Source organism: Ipomoea nil, unplaced genomic scaffold, assembly GCF_001879475.1.
Source record: "Ipomoea nil cultivar Tokyo-kokei standard unplaced genomic scaffold, Asagao_1.1 scaffold2144, whole genome shotgun sequence".
NCBI lineage: Eukaryota > Viridiplantae > Streptophyta > Magnoliopsida > Solanales > Convolvulaceae > Ipomoea > Ipomoea nil.
In genome coordinates, this window is record NW_017618572.1 from 6,116,671 (window position 1) to 6,138,017 (window position 21,347).

At 39.5% G+C, this 21,347-nt stretch overlaps 1 protein-coding gene across 1 annotated transcript; it reads right to left on the reverse strand.

Moving 5' to 3' along the window:
* Window positions 1–16,930: 16,930 nt before the first annotated feature.
* LOC109148721 lies at window positions 16,931–18,435 on the reverse strand. Its single transcript, XM_019296452.1, has 2 exons — window positions 18,073–18,435; window positions 16,931–17,122 (listed from the first exon to the last, which is right to left on the reverse strand). Exons 1-2 carry the CDS (start codon window positions 18,374–18,376, stop codon window positions 17,106–17,108), a joined length of 321 nt encoding a protein of 106 aa, XP_019151997.1. The 5' UTR covers window positions 18,377–18,435; the 3' UTR covers window positions 16,931–17,105.
* Between the last annotated feature and the right edge of the window lie 2,912 nt (window positions 18,436–21,347).

The window sequence follows — 21,347 nt, forward strand, 5'->3', positions numbered from 1 at the left end:
TAAACAGATAGAGAGAGTGTTGACTCTTAGAATGTGGCAACTTGATGAACTTCATCACAACTATTGCACCCTTTAGAAAAGTGCAAAGATTTGCGTGAAGGTAGTTCGCTCGTTGTTCTAAGAGTGGGAAATTAAAAGAATTGAGTGGCTCATAGCACAAAGAAAATTACAACATTGGACTACATTTCCAAGTAGATCACGTCGCAACATATTAATTATCAGCTAGTGAGCACAACTTTGGCGATAATCACGTCTCAATTGTGTGAGCGTTTCGTGTGGAGAAATATTGTTTTTAGATTTCATGTGACAATCCACATCATAACCAACAATAGAAGGCTGCTTGAAGGTTAGTTCTTATGGAACTTCCTAGCGAAGATCAATACAAATTAAAAGTAACTCTCGCATCTGTTGCTTATCCACAAGGTAATTGTCAGGCCGAGAATGCTTATAGAACATTACTAGATGGGCTAAAAAAGAAGTTAAATAGTGCTTATTGCTTAATGGAGTTGGGTCAAAGAACTGTCGTAGATCCTATGAACTTACGGGACTACGCATCAAGAAGTGACTAAGGAGACTCTGCTTTCCTCGGCCTACGGTGTCAAATTTGGACTGCCAATTGAGGCATGGTTACCAACTTCCCAGGAATACAATGACAGTATGACCCTAAAGAGAATGATCAACAAATGGTTGTCGACTTGGACCTCTTGGAAGAAAAAGCGACAGCGAGCGAGGATAACAGAGTATTGGTAGCAGACCAAGACGTATTATGATGTCTGATACTTCCAGGTTAGAGTGTACGTTATACGTTGTCAAGAAGTGGACAAACCATTAGATGGTGGCAAGTTGTCTTAAAATTGGGAGCACCCGAAAGTAATTTCAACCATTGTTCGACATGGAACATACACACTAGAAATCACGCTAGGAAAATAGGTTAACTAGATTTGGAATTCTGACCACCTCACATGCAATAGAATAATTATTATATCAAACGTAATAATTGCAACATAAATTTAGAGATTCACAAGTCTTTACCTATGCACAATAATTGCATCATTAAAATTTAACACGAGAAAAAGTTGCACAATGGTTCGAAGTTATTAGGATTATATTGTTTGTGTTGTAGTAGGAGTCTTCTTGATCTGTTGTAGTCATATTTATATTCTGTATTGTTTCATCAATGATAATTAGATAATTCAATCCTCATCTAGTATCAGTAGTTTAAGGATTTTCTCATGGCTGCTAATGTTTGGAGTTCTCATGATGGTTCTGTCGGTTCTATCGATGCTCCATCTGAACGGATCGTCTCCAAAGTTGTTGCGTCGGTTCCAATTATGGCCAGTAACTCTTTAACGCCCGCCCACCACTTCGTTTCCATTAAGCTCACCTCTAGGAATTACCTGTTTTGGTGAACCAAATTAATGCCTTGTTTTGCGTGGACAAGGGTTGCTAGGATTTGTCGACGATTCCGTCCAGTGCCCAACAACGACAGTGGTGGCTTTTCCGGTGGATGGCGCTGCGTCGTCTTCTTTCTCCCGTGATGCTTGGCTTCATCAAGACTAGTCAATCTTGTCTGTGATGATTTCTTCTCTCTTTGAAGAAACCATGCACCTTGTCGTAGGAAGAACAACCTCCAGGCAGCTTCGGAAGTCGATCGAACATAGTCTCGGCTCCTCTACCCGAGCTCAAGCTCTCTGGCTTCTCAGCTAGTTGCAGGCGTTGTGTCAGGGCGATGCCTCTATCACTGACTATTTTGGACGGGTGCAACTCTTGGTGGAGGATTTGGCATTGGCAGGGTGTCCGATCAGCCTCGATGATCAAAATCTCTACATATTCCGAGGGTTGCAACCGGAGTTTCGGCCGTTGGTAGCTACATTGACGAAGGGCGATCCAGTTACCCTCACTGAATTGTTTGATTTTCTTATTGCAGGGGAGTTTATTTACGCTAATGATGGAGGTGAGCCAGCTGTGCTTACTATCATGGTTGTTCGACGGGGTGGTCAATCTAGCCAGTCTTCGTCGCAACAACGTGGCTCCGGACGTGGATGATGGTAGTGAGGTCAGGGTCGTGGCAATCAGTGTCGGTCTAATCTTCGTTGTTAAATTTGTAATGGCCATGGTCTTTCGGCTTTGACTGGTTATCGCAGGTATTCTGAGGCTCCAGGTCCGCAAGCACACATGGCTTTCCCAACAGATGATGTTAGCTCTGTTGATTTATACTGATATTTGGGCCCAGTTGTAACACCCCGAAATTTTTAAAACTTTTTAAACTTATAATAGGAAAACAATTCTATTAATTAATCCCGAACAGAGCATTCTAAACATAAAGGTCTGGGGTGTTATGCCACACCTGAGCTAGAGAACTCAGATGCACATGCCATACTAACTAATTAACTTTAAACAACGTCATTACATCATCAAGGCACGCAGGCCGAAAGGAAATCTAACTATCTAAACCTTGGGTCCTCTAGCGCGCTCCGGTAGCTAATCATCCGTGCCTGAAAGCCAAATATATCTGTTCAGCGAATGATGCCGGTAACCCACTCCAACGCGTTGAAATACAATATAGGTAAATATATATATATATATATATATATATATATATATATATATATATATATATATATATATATATATATATATACGAAAACAATTTTGAAGCAGGAAGATATATACTTAGGAGACTCTAGCTTTAAAACCAGGAATAGACTCGACAGGTAGGGATAATCACATTAAACAATGATAATCAGTTATATAGAGACAATACCATAAAGAACATGTATCTAAGGTCACAGTTCACTTTCAAATCATTCACATCAATATTCAATCAACATTCATTTCACACAAGCACACTTTGGTGGCACCACGGGACCAATCACATGCCCCGAACATGAGGGTTAGTACATATAGTACTAACACGGCCCCGTAACACCCTACCTCATACCGCAGCATGAAGGAGTTGACCGCAGCCAACTGTATAGACCGTCGATAGTTTCAACGGTGGATCACAGCCCTACACACCGCTGACGCGCTCAGTCGGTGGACTGTGATCCTCTTTTGGGGACTGCGACCCTACACACTGCTTGACGAGCTCAGTCGGTGGGTCGTAACCGATCAAAGCCCTACACACAGCCTGAGGGACTCATTCGGTGGGCAATGATCTTCGGAGACTACGACCCTACACACCGCTGGCACATACACTCGGCGGATCGCAGCCGACCATAGCCCTACACACCGCCTGATCACTCATTCGGTGGACTATGGCCTTCCTCGGGCTAGTGGCCCTACACACTGCCTGGCGTGTCCAGTCAGTGGACCATAGCACACGAGGCCCATGTGGACCGCAGCTAAAGAAGTGAGTCACTGACCGTAGCCAGGAGAATGAACCGCAGCTCATGAGTAACCAGTTTGACCGCAGCCAACTTCTGAACCGCAGCTCAGGAATAACCAATTCGATTGCAACCAAATTAGAGTATCATGCTCACATAACACATAGTAACACATAATAGCACATTGGGAAGGGGGAAAGCGTATAAATAAACGTATGCGTGATTATCCACATACTAAGAATAGTCCTAAGGGGTTCATACATCTTCCTCCTAGGCCAACGGGTTACCTATTCAACTAGCATGCAATAAGCGAGACTCTTTTATCCTACGAACAGTACCCGAAACATCAACTAGACTCGTGCGCGACAAACGGAGTCCGTTGGGACACCACGGGGATTGGGGAACATCAAACGGGGAAGCCAAAGTCCCGAGGTGGGCAACAACCAGCGGGTAGCCTGTGGGTGGAGGGGCACCCGCCGGCGACAAACTTCTGGGCATCGGCTGCCCGGCGGGTAGTCGCCTGCCCGCCGGGTGCCCGCTGCCGACGGCGTCTCTTTGGGCAGCGGGTCCCCCTACCCCCCACTGACTCTTTATCAAAATAAACGTCCCGGGATCCTTAGTGGAACCCGAAACCATGCTTAGACACCTTTGAACGCAAATAACGACACCACGTAGACAATTAATGGATCAAAAGCAAGGATCACATAGGACACATCCTATCATGACTTCTAAACATAATCAACACCTGAAAATGTGAATTCCCACCCAAATATACGAAGAAAATCCCAATACGAAATTCATGATTCAACATAGGGCTCTAATCATATTTAAATCAACAAGATCATAGTTCATCTTTAATATCAAGAAACATCAAGACTTATCAAGAATATCACACAATCATCAAGATCCTCTTATCATCATCAAGATTATCAAGATCACACATAAAATCATCTCATCAATCATCAAGATTACATCACAATTATCATATCAAGACACAAGCATATAGAGGAAGCCAAAGAAGAAGATTATAGCAAGGAAAATAGGTTTTGTTGAGACATGGGTTACCTCTTAGCCTTAATTAATCCTCCCTTGGCTATTAAGGTTCTTCTCTAAGATTTCCATCCGCTTGATCTCCCTAGGCTCGGTGGTGGGGAATCTCCCGGGAATATTTTCGTGTAATATAACTATGGGTGGTAAGGGTTCTAATTGCTTTCTAATCCCCTATTTATAGAATCAGGAATCCTAATCATAATCTGAATAATAAAGGCCTACTTTCTTTATTCCTAATAGATATATAGGTCTAGGATTCCTAATTAGAATCTGACTAGTAAAAGGTTTACCCTCTTTATTCATAATGGGCTTAAAACTCTAGTTTAGGCAAGGGTCCACAATCCATGGTGGACCACATTAATTAATTAAAGGGAATCTTAATCAAATTAAATCCTTTTTAATTATTTTTAACGGAATTAATTAAATAATTAATTCGGGATTGAAGGCCGTAACACGGGGTGTTACACCAGTTCCTTTGCTTTCTTCTAATGGATTTTGATATTTTGTGATATTTGTGGATGACTATACTCGGTTTTTTTACTTCTATTCTATGCGTGGAAAGTCTAATTTACATTCAATTTTTTATTGTTTTCGTTCTTTAGTTGTGCATTCTTTTACGCGTAAAATTATGCCTGTTCAGTCTGATTTAGGGGGAGAGTACAAAAAAATTACACTCTACTCTTTCCTCGGTATTAAAAATAGACAATCTTGTGCCCTCAAACATGAACAAAACGGTTGGGTAGAACGTAGGCATCGTCACGTTGTTGAAACTGGTTTAGCCTTAATGGCTCAAGCGTCCATTCCTTCTCGTTTCTGGGATTACGTGTTTGAGACTGCGGTTTACTTATTTAATAAAATGCCTACTAGAGTTCTAGGTAATGAGAGTCCACACTATTGTCTTCATCGGTCTCGTCCCTCTTATTCTTTTCTTCAGGCGTTTGGCTGTTTATGTTTTCCTCTGTTGCGTCCTTATAATCGTAACAAATTGCAGTTTCTGTCCGCACCTTGTGTTTTCTCAGGTTATCCTAGTTCGTTTTGTGGCTATCGTTGCATGGATCTAACTACTAATAAGGTGTTCATCTATCGTCATGTGCGATTTGATGAAACCGTTTTTCCTTTTGCTTCTGCTTCGACTATGCAGGCTGGCAGTACATTGAGACCGGAGCCTTGGGGGTGTTTCTAGTGTGTCTGTGACTCCATCTTTGTCTATGCATGATGATTCCAACCGGCAGTGCACTAATGCTACACGTACGGGTTTGCATGATGTTCAAGTTAAACCCACGCCAACTGACGCCACTGCTTTGCACCAACCTGCTAGATAGCGTGTTCATACACGACAGCCACCTCCACCACGGTCTCATTCTAGGGTGTTACGTTGTATGTCACGGTCTCGTAAGGAGCCCTCGACAATGGTTTCTCAGGTAGGTGTGCCCGAACCCATTTGTTATTCTCAAGCAGTGTTGTATCTTGAGTGGTGAGAATCCATGGACCTCGAGTATAATGCATTGTTACAGAATAACACTTTGTAGTTGGTACCATTTTCGTCAGGTATAAAGCCCGGCTAGTAGCTAAGTTGTTTAATCAGGTTGCAGGACATGACTTTTTTTAGACTTTTAGTCCAATTGTAAAACCTACTACAGTTTGGTTGCTGCTTGCTTTGGCTACTTCTAGAGGTTGAATTGTTCGGCAATTGGATATTCATAATGCATTGTCAATGGAAACATGTCTGAGAAGTTTTATATGCGCCAGCCATCAAGATAAAAATCTACATGATCATGTGTGTTTCTTGCAGAGGTCTTTGTATGGTATTAAACAGGCTCCTCGTGCCTGGTTTACACGATTACATGAGTTTTTGGTTTCTGTAGGCTTTTGTCCTTCGAATACTAACGTTTCTTTATTTATCTATTCTAATGGTGTTGTTCAGTTATAGCTTCTAGTGTATGTAGATGAAATCTTGGTGATGGGGTCTGATTCTTCTCGTGTGTCTGACCTTGTGGCAAAAATGGCGGCTGAGTTCAAAGTGCGAGATATGGCAATACTTCTTTTTCCTTGGAATTGAGACAATTTCGTCAGTAGTGGTCTACTTCTTTCTCAACAGAGGTATATGAAGCATGCATATTAAAACGTGCTGGAATGGTTGATTGCAAGGCCTTAACCACGCTTGTCTCGTTGGTTCGTAGCAAGGAGGAATCTGAGGTGGCGTATGATGTTCCTACTTAGTATCGTAGTCTTGCTGTGTGCTGTAGTATCTCACAGTCACTCGCCCAGATCTTGCTTTTGCATTTATTAAGCTTTGTCAGCATATATATGCACCACCAAGTTGCATAGGGGGTTCGCTCAAACGAGTTCTTCGTTACGTTAAAGGTACACTTCACTATGGTCTTCGCATGAGTAAATCCAAGTTTGTTGATATTCATGCCTTTTATGATTCGGATTGGATTGGTGATCCAGGTGACCGATGTAACACCCCGTGTTACGGCCTTCAATCCCGGATTAATTATTTAATTAATCCCGTTAATAATAATTAAATATGATCTAATTCGGTTAGGTTTCCTTTAATTAATTAATAAGGTCCACCATGAACCGTGGACCCTTGCTTAAATTAGAGTCTTAAGCCTATTAGGAATAAAGAAAGTAAACCCTTTACTATTCAGATTCTAATTAGGAATCCTAGACCTAGTTATCTATTAGGAATACAGGAAGTAGGCCTTTTACTATTCAGACTACGATTATGATTCCCTTTAATTAATTAATATGGTCCACTATGGACCATGGACCCTTATCCCTAAAATAAGCCCTTAGTCCTATAAGGAATAGAATTAGTAAACCCATACCATTCAGACCCTAATTAGGAGTCTTAAATATATAAATAGGGATATAGGAGACACCTAGATCTTTCACCACCATAATCTCTCACCACACAAGAAGTTCCAAGAATCCCCATGGAGAAATCAAGAAAGAAGAAAGCTTAAAGAAAGACCCTTCATAGCCAAGGAACTAATTAAGGCTAAGAGGTAACCCATGTCTCAACAAAACCTATTTTCATATCTATGATTCCCCTCTTAGGAATTCCCCAGATTATTGTGTATTGATGATTTGTGATATTATTATTGATGATTGGTGGGATGATTCCATGGGTGATCTTGATGATGAAAGGTTCTTGATAGTTATGGTGTTCTTGATGATTATATGACGTTCTTGATGATTATATGATGTTCTTTATGATTGTAGGATGTTCTTGATGTTTATGTGATATTCTTACCGAATCTTGATATTAGAAGGTGAATTGTGTCCTTGTTGATTTAAAAGTGATTAGAACCCTAGGTTGTATCGTATGGAATTATTCTTGGTATATTGGGTGGGAATTCGCATGATTGGTGTTTATTATGTTTAGAAAAGCGTGATAGGTTATGTGCCATATGTTTCTCGATCTTTGATCCGTTAATTGTCTACATGTGTTGTCAATGCGTTTGAAAGTACCTACACACGGTTTCGGGTTCCACAAAGGTTCCCGGGGCGTTTTTGTGATGAAAGAGTCAGTGGGGGGTAGGGGACCCGCCACCTACCCGCGGCCTTCTTGGGCAACGCCGGCAGCGGGCAGCCGGCCGGCGGGCAGCTGCCCACCGGGCACCCGCTGCCCGAAGTTGCTACCGCCGGCGGGTGATCCCTCACCCACCGGCTTCCCGCTGGTTTGGACCCCAATTTGGGATTTTGGCTTCCCCGTTTGATGTTCCCCCGACCCCCATGGCATCCCAACGGACTCCGTCTATCGTGCCTATGTCTAGTTTGATTTTCGGGTACCGTTCGTAGGTCGTATGAGTCTTATATATTGCATGCTAGTTGAATTGGTATCTGTTGGTCTCGAAAGGGTGGCGAGAAGTCTAGAGGGGGGGTGAATAGACTTCTCTAACTTTTTCAACTTTCTTCGAAAACACACAAGGCAAATAACACGTTGGTAATTTCAACTCTAAGTAACAAGCATTAACAAGATAAGCAACTTAGAGTGTGCAGCGGAATAGGTAGCGGTAAAGTGTTATGCTTATAAGTGCGGTGCTCAAAAAGATATTCTAAACATGCAACACGTTAGAAACACTTGATATGGTTCAAGGATGATGTATGTAAAGTTTGGCTTGCATGCAAACGTGGGAACTATCAAACCCAGACAGATAAAGATATGCGATAAATCGTAATCGGGTTAGTTCGCAGTTAGAATAAGCATGCATGAAATGTATGAGCAGTAAGTAAACAGAGAGAAAGATTTATAGTGGTTCAGAGGTGGTGTAATCCTCCTAGTCCACTCTTCTCCTTTCACTTCAAGGAGGAAATTCACTATTCTTCGATTACCCAGATACAATAGTGAATAAGTGTCCACCGACACTTCTCCGAGTGCTTCGCACAAAGCTACACTCCTCCAAGGTTTTTCGCAAGCTCCTCTTGTTACTCCGCCTTCCCGAGTACTTCGCACCAAGCTGTACTCCTACACCACGAGAACTACGCACAAAGCTACGTCCTCCAAGGGTTTTCACAAGCTCCTCTTGTTACTCTGCCCTTCACCACGAGTGCTACGCACAAAGCTACACTCAACCAGGGTTTTTCACTCTCTCTAGTTACTCCGCCCTCTTTCTACACTCAGTAGAGAATATTACAAAGAAATAAAATTTCTCTCTCACTCAGACTTGAATTTTATTCTATGAAGCTCTGTTTCCCCCTTTTTCGGCTAATAAAAAATATAGCTTGTATCTTTTGCTTGTATGTTTTAGCCGTTGTTCAAGATGTTGAACTGCTCAATCTCTTGGGGTTTTTCTTGCTTAACTGCTCTCTTCTTCTCTTCTCGTCTATCTATTGGTGCTCCTTGTCTTCAAGTCTGCTTGGACAATTTATAGCTAGTAAAAGCTATTTGCCCGTTGATCAACTTTCGATCTTGATCGTTCATTTGTAGTTGATCAAATAATATTGTCAACTTGATCTGAAATATTAGGTAGATGTCTTTTCTCCTTTTGTCAGATGATTTGAATAATTTGCCCGTTGCCGTTTCTTGAATTTTGTAGCCTCCAAAATTTGAATAAGTTCGGCGCGGCAATTTTTGACATTTCTGGTCCTTCATAAATACTCTGACATGTCAAGTTGATCAAATAATTTATCTGCTGATTCTTACTTGAGTATAAAATAATTTCTCCGCGAATCAGCCTTCTTTGAGCGTCTCCGGTTCCACCGTAAAAATTTGATGTTCAGATGAAAATATATCAGATATTTTCTCCTTCATGATCCTTGTAAAATAATATACTGGAACCTCTGTAAAAACTTCACTGTTGTTCATGGTGAGATGCTCTGTTTCGAATTTCTAGCTTGGTTCACCATACTTGGTGTGTTTCTCCATATGGTGCATGGCTTTTGTGAGACTTGTGCATTTTACTTAGTCTCCATATTCTTAGCTAGTCTCCAATCTTAGCTAGTCTCCATTCCAAGCTAGTCTCCCATACGGTTTGGTATACTTTGAGCTAGTCTCCCATACGGTATACGGTCCAATATACTTGACCTTGAGCTAGTCTCCCATACGGTATACGGTCCAATATACTTGACCTTGAGCTAGTCTCCCATACTGTTATACGGCCCAAACTAGTCTCCCATACGGTCCAAGCTAGTCTCCCAAGCTTAAAAATGCTTCACTTAAGATTCAAACTTAGGATCATTTGACATAGCTCACACGCGTTTCTTCCAACTCCTCTAGCATGGTTCTTAATGACTTATTCGCATCATAATTGTGTTAAGCTATAATCCCGCTTAACATCTAAAATCAACATGTGATTTTCCAGACTTGTACATGGGTTGCATGATATGGGTGCACCATACTCCGTAGACTCAAACTGACTTAAATAGAATAAAAATGGGGACTACTTGATTTTTCAAAAATACATTCGGCTCATCAAAATTTACAATATATTCCTAACAGTATCCAGTTGACCTAGGTGAAAGAAGTATGCACCCCTTAGGAATATTCTTAGTATGTGAAGGATCACGCATAGGTTTTATTATACGTCTTCTCCCCCTTCCCAATGTGTTAATGTGGGTTGCATGTGCTTGCTATGTGTTATGTGTGCATGCTACCCCGACTTGGTTGAGATCAATCGGGCTATACGGGCAGTCGGGTGGGCTGAGAACCATACCGGCTGTTAACCAGGCTGGTAGAGACTGGTCAGGTATATAAATATTATATAGGACTAAGATCCACTATACGGGCAGTTGAATGGGTTGAGAACCATCCCAACTGTTAACTAGGCTAGTAGAGACCAGTCAGGTATATAAATATTATATAGGACAAAGGTCCACTATACGGGCAGTTGAATGGGTTGAGAACCATCCCAACTGTTAACCAGGCTGGTAAAGACCGGTCAGGTATATAAATATTATATAGAGCTGCGGCTCATCGGTCGGTTGCGATCGACCCCTCCGTGCTGTGAGACGGGGCAGGGTGCTGCAGGGCCGTGTCAGAGCTATATGCGCTCACCCTCATGTATGGGCATGCGATTGGTCCTGTGGCGCCAACAAAGTGTGTTCTGTGATGAAGTATGGATGAGTTGTTGTTATGAGTAAAATTGGGATAAGACTATGGGAATTGTACCGGGGATTGTACATGTTGGGTTATGATTATTTATCGTGCTTGTCTTATCTGTCTTGCCTGTTGTGAACTGTATATGCCGGGTATAACTGTTGTCTGTGCTTAGCTCTATCTGTTGAGTCTATCCCTGTTTTAAAAGTTAGAGTTCGTAGGATATATCTTCATGTTCAAAATGGTTTTCGTATATATATATATATATATATATATATATATATATATATATATATATATATATATATATATATATATATATATATATATATATATATGTATATATATATATATATATATGTATTGTATTTCAACACGTTGGAGTGGGTTACCAGCATCTCTCGCTGAACAGATATATTTGGCTTTCAGGCACAGTCGAGTAGATCACTGGAGCGCGCTAGAAGCTTGGGGCATAGCTTAGATAGTTTTCCCTTTCGGCCTGCGTGCCATGATTTAGTATTGATACTGATTGAGGTTTTAGAATTTAGTCTGTGCACCCGAGTTCTCTAGCTCGGGTGTGGCATAGCACCCCGTACTCTTTGTATCGTATTTTGGGATTTAATGAGATTCTATCTTTATTATATAAGTTTTTAAAGTCTTGAAAATCTGGGGTGTTACAGTTGGTATCAGAGCCTAAGTTTGACCCTAGGATAAGACTCTTAAGACCGAACTTTAGGACATTAGGCTTGAACTCTAGGTACTTAGGAACATAGGATTCAGGAATCTTAGGACGCGCTGTGAGATTGTGAAACCTACACATAACCTCCCCTCACCTTATCCCTCTCTAAACTTAAAATAACTTCCCCCTACGCTTACCACACAAAGGTAAGGGTGCAGCACACTAACTCATCGATACAATAAATATTGACCCTGAAAACCAGCAGCATGGCGCCAACAAGAAGTCAGTCAAGGATCCCACACTCCTCGAAGAATGAACCCGAACCTTCAACAAAGTCCTCGGGATTAGTGGAATACCCAGAGGAACGCCGCGTAGGGATAACCTCATTTCACTTCAAGACACGAGGCTGATCTTTGATAAATCCACGAAGAACCCACTTATGGGCAACAACCAGGGGTTCAACTAGGAGTGCCTAGGGGCACGGCTACGGGGACGATTCCACCCCGCACCTGTAAGGGCAACCATGTACGAGGAAAATCCTCCACCTAAAACAAGGGATGACCACCATCAGGGAATACCACAAACGATCCATCCAACTGGCTTGTTTCGCGCCTGAATTAGATCCTACAGAGACAACCAAGATAAAGAAGTCTGTGACAGACCACAACTACGAAACCCAGAAGGCCCTAATTGTAAGCAAACCCCGCACACCCAGCGAAGCCTACACCAGTAAAGCCAACTTCTACCAAACGGGGAATTTAGGGACAAACCCGAAAGAAAGAGTAACGAAAGTGGGAGACCGCTCCCTCCAGCATGAGCGAACCCTTCCGGAACTGGTTAAGAATGGGCGCAACTATCCCAGCCCGGAGACCGGGAACGCCAATTAAATGCAAGAAATAAAAGTAGTACATAAACAGCGTCTTTTCCCAATCGTTAGCACGAATTGTCGAAAAGAACTCGATATGACAAGAAGATGCAACAGACGCATGGAAAGTATCATACAACTAGAGCCTCCCGGTGATAAGGGTCTTACCTGGGAACAAGGACCTTGATGGTTTTATGACACCGTAAGAAGTACATGTAACACACAAAATCGCCAAAACAGCATGCGACGTCAAAGGCAGTCAATCAATGCATTCCAAGGAAGAGAAATACATCACCAAGCACTTGGTCACCAAAGGACTGAACAAAGAACGAGCGACAAGCCAAACTCCAAGAAAAACCAAGAAGGCTTATAACCAACCAAGAAGTATGGATGAGTTGTTGTTATGAGTAAAATTGGGATAAGACTATGGGAACTGTACCGGGGATTGTACATGTTGGGTTATGATTATTTATCGTGCTTGTCTTATCTGTCTTGCCTGTTGTGAACTGTATATGCCGGGTATAACTGTTGTCTGTGCTTAGCTCTATCTGTTGAGTCTATCCCTGTTTTAAAAGTTAGAGTTCGTAGGATATATCTTCATGTTGAAAATGGTTTTCGTATATCTATATATATATATGTATTGTATTTCAACACGTTGGAGTGGGTTACCAGCATCTCTCGCTGAACAGATATATTTGGCTTTCAGGCACAGTCGAGTAGATCACTGGAGCGCGCTAGAAGCTTAGGGCATAGCTTAGATAGTTTTCCCTTTCGGCCTGCGTGCCATGATTTCGTATTGATACTAATTGAGGTTTTAGAATTTAGCTTGTGCACCCGAGTTCTCTAGCTCGGGTGTGGCATAGCACCCCGTACTCTTTGTATCGTATTTTGGGATTTAATGAGATTCTATCTTTATTTATTATATAAGTTTTAAAAGTCTTGAAAATCTAGGGTGTTACAACCGAAAATCTACAAGTAGCTTTGCAGTGTTTCTGGGTAATAATTTGGTTCCTTGGACTTGTCGGAAGCAGTGTACAGTAGCTCATTATTCAACAGAGGCTTAAGTATAAATCTTTAGCAAATGTATTCGCGGAGGTAACGTGGTTGGTTTCTCTTTTGAAGGATCTGGGTATGTCTCCTTCTTCTCTTTCTAAGTTATGGTGTGATAACTTGTGTGCTACCTATCTGTGTGTCAATCCCATTTTTCATGCACAAACAAAACACGTAGAAATTGACTATCACTTTGTTCGTGACAAAGTGTCCAAGAAAGAGTTGCAGGTTAATTTTATATCTACCAAGGATCAACTAGCAGACATCTTCACTAAGGCACTATCTGGTTCACGGTTTACTTTTCTACGGAACAAGTTCAACGTTGTGGCTCATCAACCTTGTGTTTGAGGCAGGGGGGGGGGGGGGGGAGGGGGGGTATTAGGATTATATTGTTTGTGTTGTAGTAGGACTCTTCTGTTGCAGTCATATTTATATTATGTGTTGTAGTAACGTAGTTAGCTTGTACCAAGGACGTTGTGGTCCAATGATATCAAGTTGCTCTCTTATGTAGGAGGTGATGGGTTCGAGGCTCGGTAGATGTGTAATAGTTTATATATTTGGATATCCCCTTCACTTGTAATAAAAATAAAAAAAGTAAAAAAAAAAAAAAAAAACTTAGCTAGCTTGTTCGTTATCAGCTTAGCTGTTCTAGCCTCAGCACTCATCATCATAGGCTCATGGAAAATTAATAAACTAAATCATACATCAACTTCTATTCTAATATGATACGGAGTATATTATATATTTATGTGTCTATTCTATTTTATTAATTAGACTTGATCATAACTTAAAATAATTAAAACTTGTCTATTTTTAGACTGTTTGTATTATTGTGCCATCGAAGATAACGAGTCTGTCTTTTTTGTTGGAGGATTGAGAATATCATTTCTCAAGTGAACTTTAAATAAGGACGATACTATGTGTTCATGAACGTAAATTTTGCGTGAAATCAGTACGCACATTTTATAAGAGGATCGTATTTTCATTTGATCTTACCACTTTAAATTTGATCTTTCATATTCTTTCTCTAAAAAATGTATGGACACATCCACATTCTTCGTCTTGAAACTTAATTAGAATTTTATCATTAATAAATTTTCAAGTTTACAATAATTATATATAAAATAAAATTCACTTTTAAAAGTTTTCAATAATTATAAAATTGAACACGTGTTCTTTTTTAGTATAACCCTCAACTATTAATGAACGTTGATGGACGACTGAGATCATTCCTTATTTTTTACATAAGAACCATGTTTTCATTTGATCCTGATCCTAGCTATATAACAGATAAATAAGAACAAATCTCAGCCTTACATTTGTAAAAATTCGACGCATCTATAAAAATTCAACGGATCTGATCAGATTTTTAAAAAAAATGTAGTGGCATTTTTGTAATTATCATCTACTACACTAGCAAACTTGAATACTCAAATATGCAAACCTGATAAATTTTATAAAATCAACGAAAAAGTCAAATTTTAAATCTAAACCGTAAATGCTAGACCTTAAACAGTAAAAAGTGAACCACTAAACCAAATAAAACAAAAAAGTAAATCATAAACTCTAAAATTGAAACCCTAAGTGCAATGCACTTTCTCATTTTTGTAACTGCAATATTTGAATACTAAATGTGCACAACGTTAATACTAAATGTGCAAATCTGAAAAAAGTCTGAGAATTACAGATTTTAGTGTTCAAGTTTGCATAGTAAAATTGGTGATAATTACATAAAAGTCTCTGCATTCTTTTTTAATTTGACTTGATCCGTATGATTTTTCCAATTTAACGTTGAGATTGATTCTTATTTCTCTTCTAAGGACTTGTTCTCATTTGATCCAGTACCTATATATAATTATATATAGAAAGAATCAAATGACAACATACCTCCTGAAGAAAATTAAGAACCAATCTTAACTTTAAATTTGGAAATATGAAAATATAATATCAAATTTAAAATAATAACTAAATTGTAGTGGCATTTTCGTAACTATTGAAAATTTTACCGTACAACTTTTTTTTTTTTTTTTTTTTTTTTTTTTGGTTACAAAAGAGGGGTTCAACCCTTTACCGTACAACTTGTAATACTACATTTCGCACTTCTCATGATTTTCTATAAATGCACATAATGTTGTTAAAAAATGGACTCTATAGTAATAAAAATTGCACTTTAAAAAGGACAGTGCTCTTAGCGTTTGGATTTTAGAGTTTATGATTTGTTTTTGTTTTATTTATTTTAGAACCTCACTTTTTACTGCTTAGGTGTAGTATTTACCATTTAGCTATAAAATTTAGTGTTTTTGTTAATATTTTTAAAAGAGTTAATTCCACTCGAGGTCCTTATGTTTGGTGTCAATTTCAAATTTAGTACCAGACTATCGTTTTTGTCATTTAACATCCCAGATCATTATTTTTTGGACACTTTTAGTCCTTTTCATGGCTTCTCCTATTTTTAGTAAGGTTATTTGTGTCTATTCATATTTTTCTTTTGTTATTTTTCCAGTTTCAACTGGTTTAATTGATTTAGAACTTTACTAAAAATCAATTGAATTACTAAAAATCAAAGATTACTTAAAGTCCTAAACCAATTAAATCAATTGAAACCGGAAAAATAATAATAGAAAAATATGAAAGACAAAAAAGCCTTACTAAAAATAGAAAAAGTCATGAGAAGTTCTAAAAGTGTCCAAAAAATAATAGTCTGGGATGTTTAATGGCAAAAACGATAGTATGAGACTAAATTTGGAACTACCACCAAATACAAAGGACCTCTGGTGGAATTAATTTTTTTTTTCTTTTTTAAAAAAAGATCCAAAATGCACTTATATTGTTAAAAAGTGCATTGTATAGTGTTAAAAGTTGCACAATAAAATTAGCGATAACTATAATAACACCACTGCATTTTTTTAAAGTTGGCGATAACTAACAAAATATCATCGCGTTTTTTTAAAAAATTTTTTTTTATCTTATTCGTCCGAATTTTATGAATGTAAGGCAGAAATTGATTCTTTGTTTGTGTATTTATATATTTATAATAAAATTATAGTCTTATTATTAAACTTTTAATTAAGATAACACGTACACTTCTTTTAATTCTTATAATTTTGATTGTGTTGGCGTCTACACTCCATTAACATTATTGATTAATCCCGATTCTACTGTTCTTGAGTTGGCTTTGAATTGGCCTTAGCTTGATTCTTTATGAAATTTCCTTACATTTTATAGAGATCAGAGAAAGAAAAATAATGCAACAAACATTACCAACTACTTTTTGGGGTAAAATAAAACAATTTCAGTACCATACCAAAGTATGCGTAATCCAATTTTTGAGGGGTGGGGGCGGCAATCCTTTGTAATCTTATTTAATTTTATAGATGATTATCTTTGGATAAGAGCAACTTGTATAGTAGTTAAAAATTTAAATACAGTAGTCTATTTCAAATTATTATAGCAAGTATATATATTACTGAATTCTTTGCTTATTTTGTTCACAATACACAACATGTCCCCTTAGAGTTGTATCATAATATATCGAACCACAATATATCATAAGTCATTTAAAACCGTTTGATAATTGTCTACCCAGGTCTATGGAGTTGTGATGCCTGCAGACAAAAGGAAGAAAAACAAAATGAGACAGGTTATTAGTGTACATAGGAATTTCTGTGATCACGATGACTCTGTTTGACAAACTGAAAATTGAAAATTGAAAAGCTGGTAGCTAATAAACTAATTACAGTAATTGAAATAAAAATATTTTGTAAAATTAATTGTTGATTAGTTGATTAGTATAAAAAGACATAAAATGATAAACTAAGATATTATGATTTTGATTAATGAAGAATAGAGATGGTGTTATTTTTGTAAATTACGTACTCTATATTAAAGCTAAAAAAAAAAAAAAAAGTTAAAAAGTAAGGAGCTTATTTTGAGACGCTAATTAAGGTAGCGTTTCAAAATAAGCTTTTCACTCCGTCTCATTTTATGTGTCCGGCCGGTTTGATTAACGAGGCTTGTCTGTAGTTATTTTGAATTAAAATTTTCACAATATTAAGTTTAGAGTTAGTATATATATTAAATTTCTATATTTAGAAACACTACTGGAAATTATGGAATTTCCGACCACCTGAAAATGGTCTTAAATAAAGTTGATACCAAAAAGTGGTCGGAAATAGCAACAAAGGTTTTCCCGGATACCAAAAGTGGTCGGAACAAGGCTTTTGACTTGATTTAAGATCACTTTCAGGTGGTCGGAAATTTCAGAATTTCCAGTAGTGAAACTACATTAAAAGTACTATAAAACACAAAAAAAAAAAAGAAATTAAATTTAAAAATAATTAAAAAATACTAAAGAAAATAAGTATAGAAGAAAAAGTTAGTTTGACCAATAAATAGTTAACCAGACGGATGAAATGAGACAAAAAGAGTACTATTTTAAGCACTTCATGTTTTACCAAGCAAAGCTTATAACTCATTTGTATTTTAAAATAAACTATAAGCTCTGAAATAAACCCAACAATAGGCATAGAAAAAGGAAATTTGTTTTGAAACTTACTTCCACACTTGAAATGACGAGGCACTTGCCTTCCACAACCTTGGATAACCTTGATAGCGTAATTGACATCGATAAGGGCCGCCAGTATTGGAGTAATGACTGGGCAAACGCACTCAACGTGCGTCACCCTCAGCCTTTCGCAGCAAAACGCCGTCGGCGGCCGCTTCGTGATCACTGCCTTACACGCATTCACCAGAATTCTCCTCTCCTCCTTGCACTCCGCCGCCGTCAATGCATCAGCTCTTCCCCAAAAACCCATCAGGAAAAGACTGAAGAGAACAAACACCACCTTTGCACTGCTCATTTTGTTTTCTCACGATGTTTCTGGTCTCTTGTTTTAATAGTTTTTTCTCAATTTGTGTTAATCCCCACAACATGCCGACCTGAATTTATAGGAAAAAATGTATGTTGTGATAAGCATTTAAAAAGTAAGATCCATTGACTATAACTCCACTCGTCAACGCAATTATTGTTGTTATTATCATTCTTGTTATGGCCGTCCTAGTCTAATATGTTATTTCTCATATGTTATGAAACATAACATCTGTCACAGCGAAAAGAGTGGAGGGTGCCAGACCGTGATCCCGTGGTATGATACTAATGTACAGTTACTATTGCCTATAAATATGATGCTGGTAAACTTAGATATTTTATCATCACAGTTAATAGAAAATCTCATTCGCTCCTTTGGATGTAGGCTCTCAGCCGAATTATGTACACTCTTCTTCTTCTTCGTTTATTTTTATTTTTATTTATTTTTTTGCTCTTGTTCACATTTAATTTTTCTCTACAAATTGGTATTAGATTATTGTTAGGAAGGTTATGTGGAGTGTAAAATTTGAAATTTGAAATTTGATGGTATAGGAAAATTTGGGTACCATAGTCTACGGTTAAGAATATGGCAACGGTAAGCGGGGATGATTGGGAGGATCTAAAGTAGCGTGCATTAGAAACTATTTGGTTGTACTTCACGGATTATGTTATGTACCACATTATGTCTCTGAAAATTCTTACAACATGTTTGGTTCACGGAATGAATTTTGAGGTAATAGGAATGCTATTCCATAAGGAATGGAATATGCAAGGAATAGAATATGAAATGTATTCTATTGTTTGGTTCGCGGAAGGAATAAACTTTAGGAATTATATTACAGTGTTTGGTTGATTTAAGGAATAGAAATGAAATATGTTTTAAAAGACATGAATACCCTTATAAAAATATGTGATGGTGGTGATGGTGGTGGTGGTGGCGGCGGCGGCGGTGGTGGTGGCGGCGATGGTGGTGGTGGTGGTGGAGATGGTGGTGGCGGTGGTGGTGGTGGTGGTGGAGGTGGTGGTGGTGGCGATGGTGGTAGCAGTGGTGGTGGTGGTGGTGGTGGCGGCGGTGGTGGTGCTGGGGTGGTAGTGGTGGTGGTGGCGGTGGCAGTGGTGGGGGCGACGGTGGTGGTGGTGACGGTGGGGGCGGCGACGGTTGTGGCGGTAGCGGTGGCGGTGGTGGCGGCGGCGGCGGCGGCGGTGGTGCTGCTGGGTGGTGGTTCTGGTGGCGGTGGTGGCGGTGGCGGCGGCGGCGATGGTGGTGGTGGTGGTGGTGATGGTGGTGGTGGTGCTAGGGTGGTAGTGGTGGTGGTGGCGGTGGCAGTGGTGGGGGCGGCGGTGGTGGTGGGATCGGCGGCAGTTGTGGCAATGGTGGTGGTGGTGGCGGCGGTGGCGATGGTGGTGGTGGCGGCGGCGACGACGGCGGTGATGGTGGTGGTGGCGACGACGGTGGTGAAATAGGATAAATTTATATATAGGATTAAAAAATTAGGTAAAATAAATGGGTAAAAAAGAAAATAGATTCTAAAATCTATTCCTGAGCGTTCAGTAATAGGCTAATACCAGAGGGGCCCCTAGTAATAGCTATTACCTTATTTGAGGTAATAGGCTATTACCAGGAATATTATTCCTGGTAATAGAAATGGTTACCAAACAAAGGAATAGGCCTATTACTGGGAATGATATGCCATTCTCGACCTATTCCGTGAACCAAACGGGTCATTAAGGAAATTTGGGATAAATTATGGAGACTAAAATCATATAGAAGTTTGTGATGAACAAACTTTATGTTAAGCAGAGACTCTGTGGGTTGAAAATGCAAAAGGATTCTGCTTAGTTTAGCGGGTTAATTCCTTTAGTCAAATAATCTTATTTCTAGCCCCGCTTGATGTTGAGATTAGCGAGGAAGACAATGTGATGATTTAGTTGTGCTCACTGTCTCTTTCTTTTAAACATATGGTGTATTGGTCCCAAGGTACTAAGTGTTGGGTAATATGGTTGAAAAAATCCCAAAAATAATAATCCTATGAAAAGGTTAATATTATATGGGAAAATAGAAAAATTTGGGAAGGAAAATGTGGAGTGTTTGGATATAGGTTTAGCACGAGTTCGAACACAAAGTTCTTTTGCTTAAAATCTTATTTGCTACCTCCCACAAGTGCTAGGAGCGTTGTAGCCTAAGTTTCCCAGGATAAAACGTGCTACAATTCCTTGTTTAAGCACCTAAACAAGGAACCCGACAAACAAAGCAAAGCAGTGAACACTAGTTGGTAAAGAAGAGAGCAGAAGCAGAGTTTTGAGAAGCTGAAAGCTACTGGAATTCCTTTCGTTTTCTGTACTGTGTAAAATGCTTCTGCCCTACCTCTCTTTATATAGGGCAGGGCTGTTGGAAGGGATAGCATTTAACATGGCCTTTAATTGGAATTAAACCAATTGTGTAACACCTGTAACAGCCACCCATTAAGTAGGATTAAACTCAGAATTTAAAACAGTATTAATTCCGTAGGGCTAAACTTTCGGGTTTCAGACCGTTGGGGTGCAGGTGAGAGTACACGGACCAGGCAACACGAGAGTGCACCACTCTCGTGCTCTCAGTTCGCCTTAGCCCGCAGGTGGGCTTGAATAAAGCCTTTAGGCGAGAGTACACGGACCAGGCAACACGAGAGTGCACCACTCTCGTGCTCTCAGTTCGCCTTAGCCCGCAGGTGGGCTTGAATAAAGCCTTTTTCAATCTCCTCTAGTTGGATTTTGATTTGCACCCCCCCTCCCCCCCTCCCCCCCCCCCCCCCACGCGAGAGAGCCTCTATGCTATACAATTCTACAAGCTTCAAAAGAGCTCAGGTATATAAGGGGGGCAAATCTTGTTTCCAAACCAATGTGGGACAAAATCCACTATTTTCCCTTCATTTCCCAACTCAAATGGGTCTACTTTGAGAATCAATATCTCATTCACGCATTAT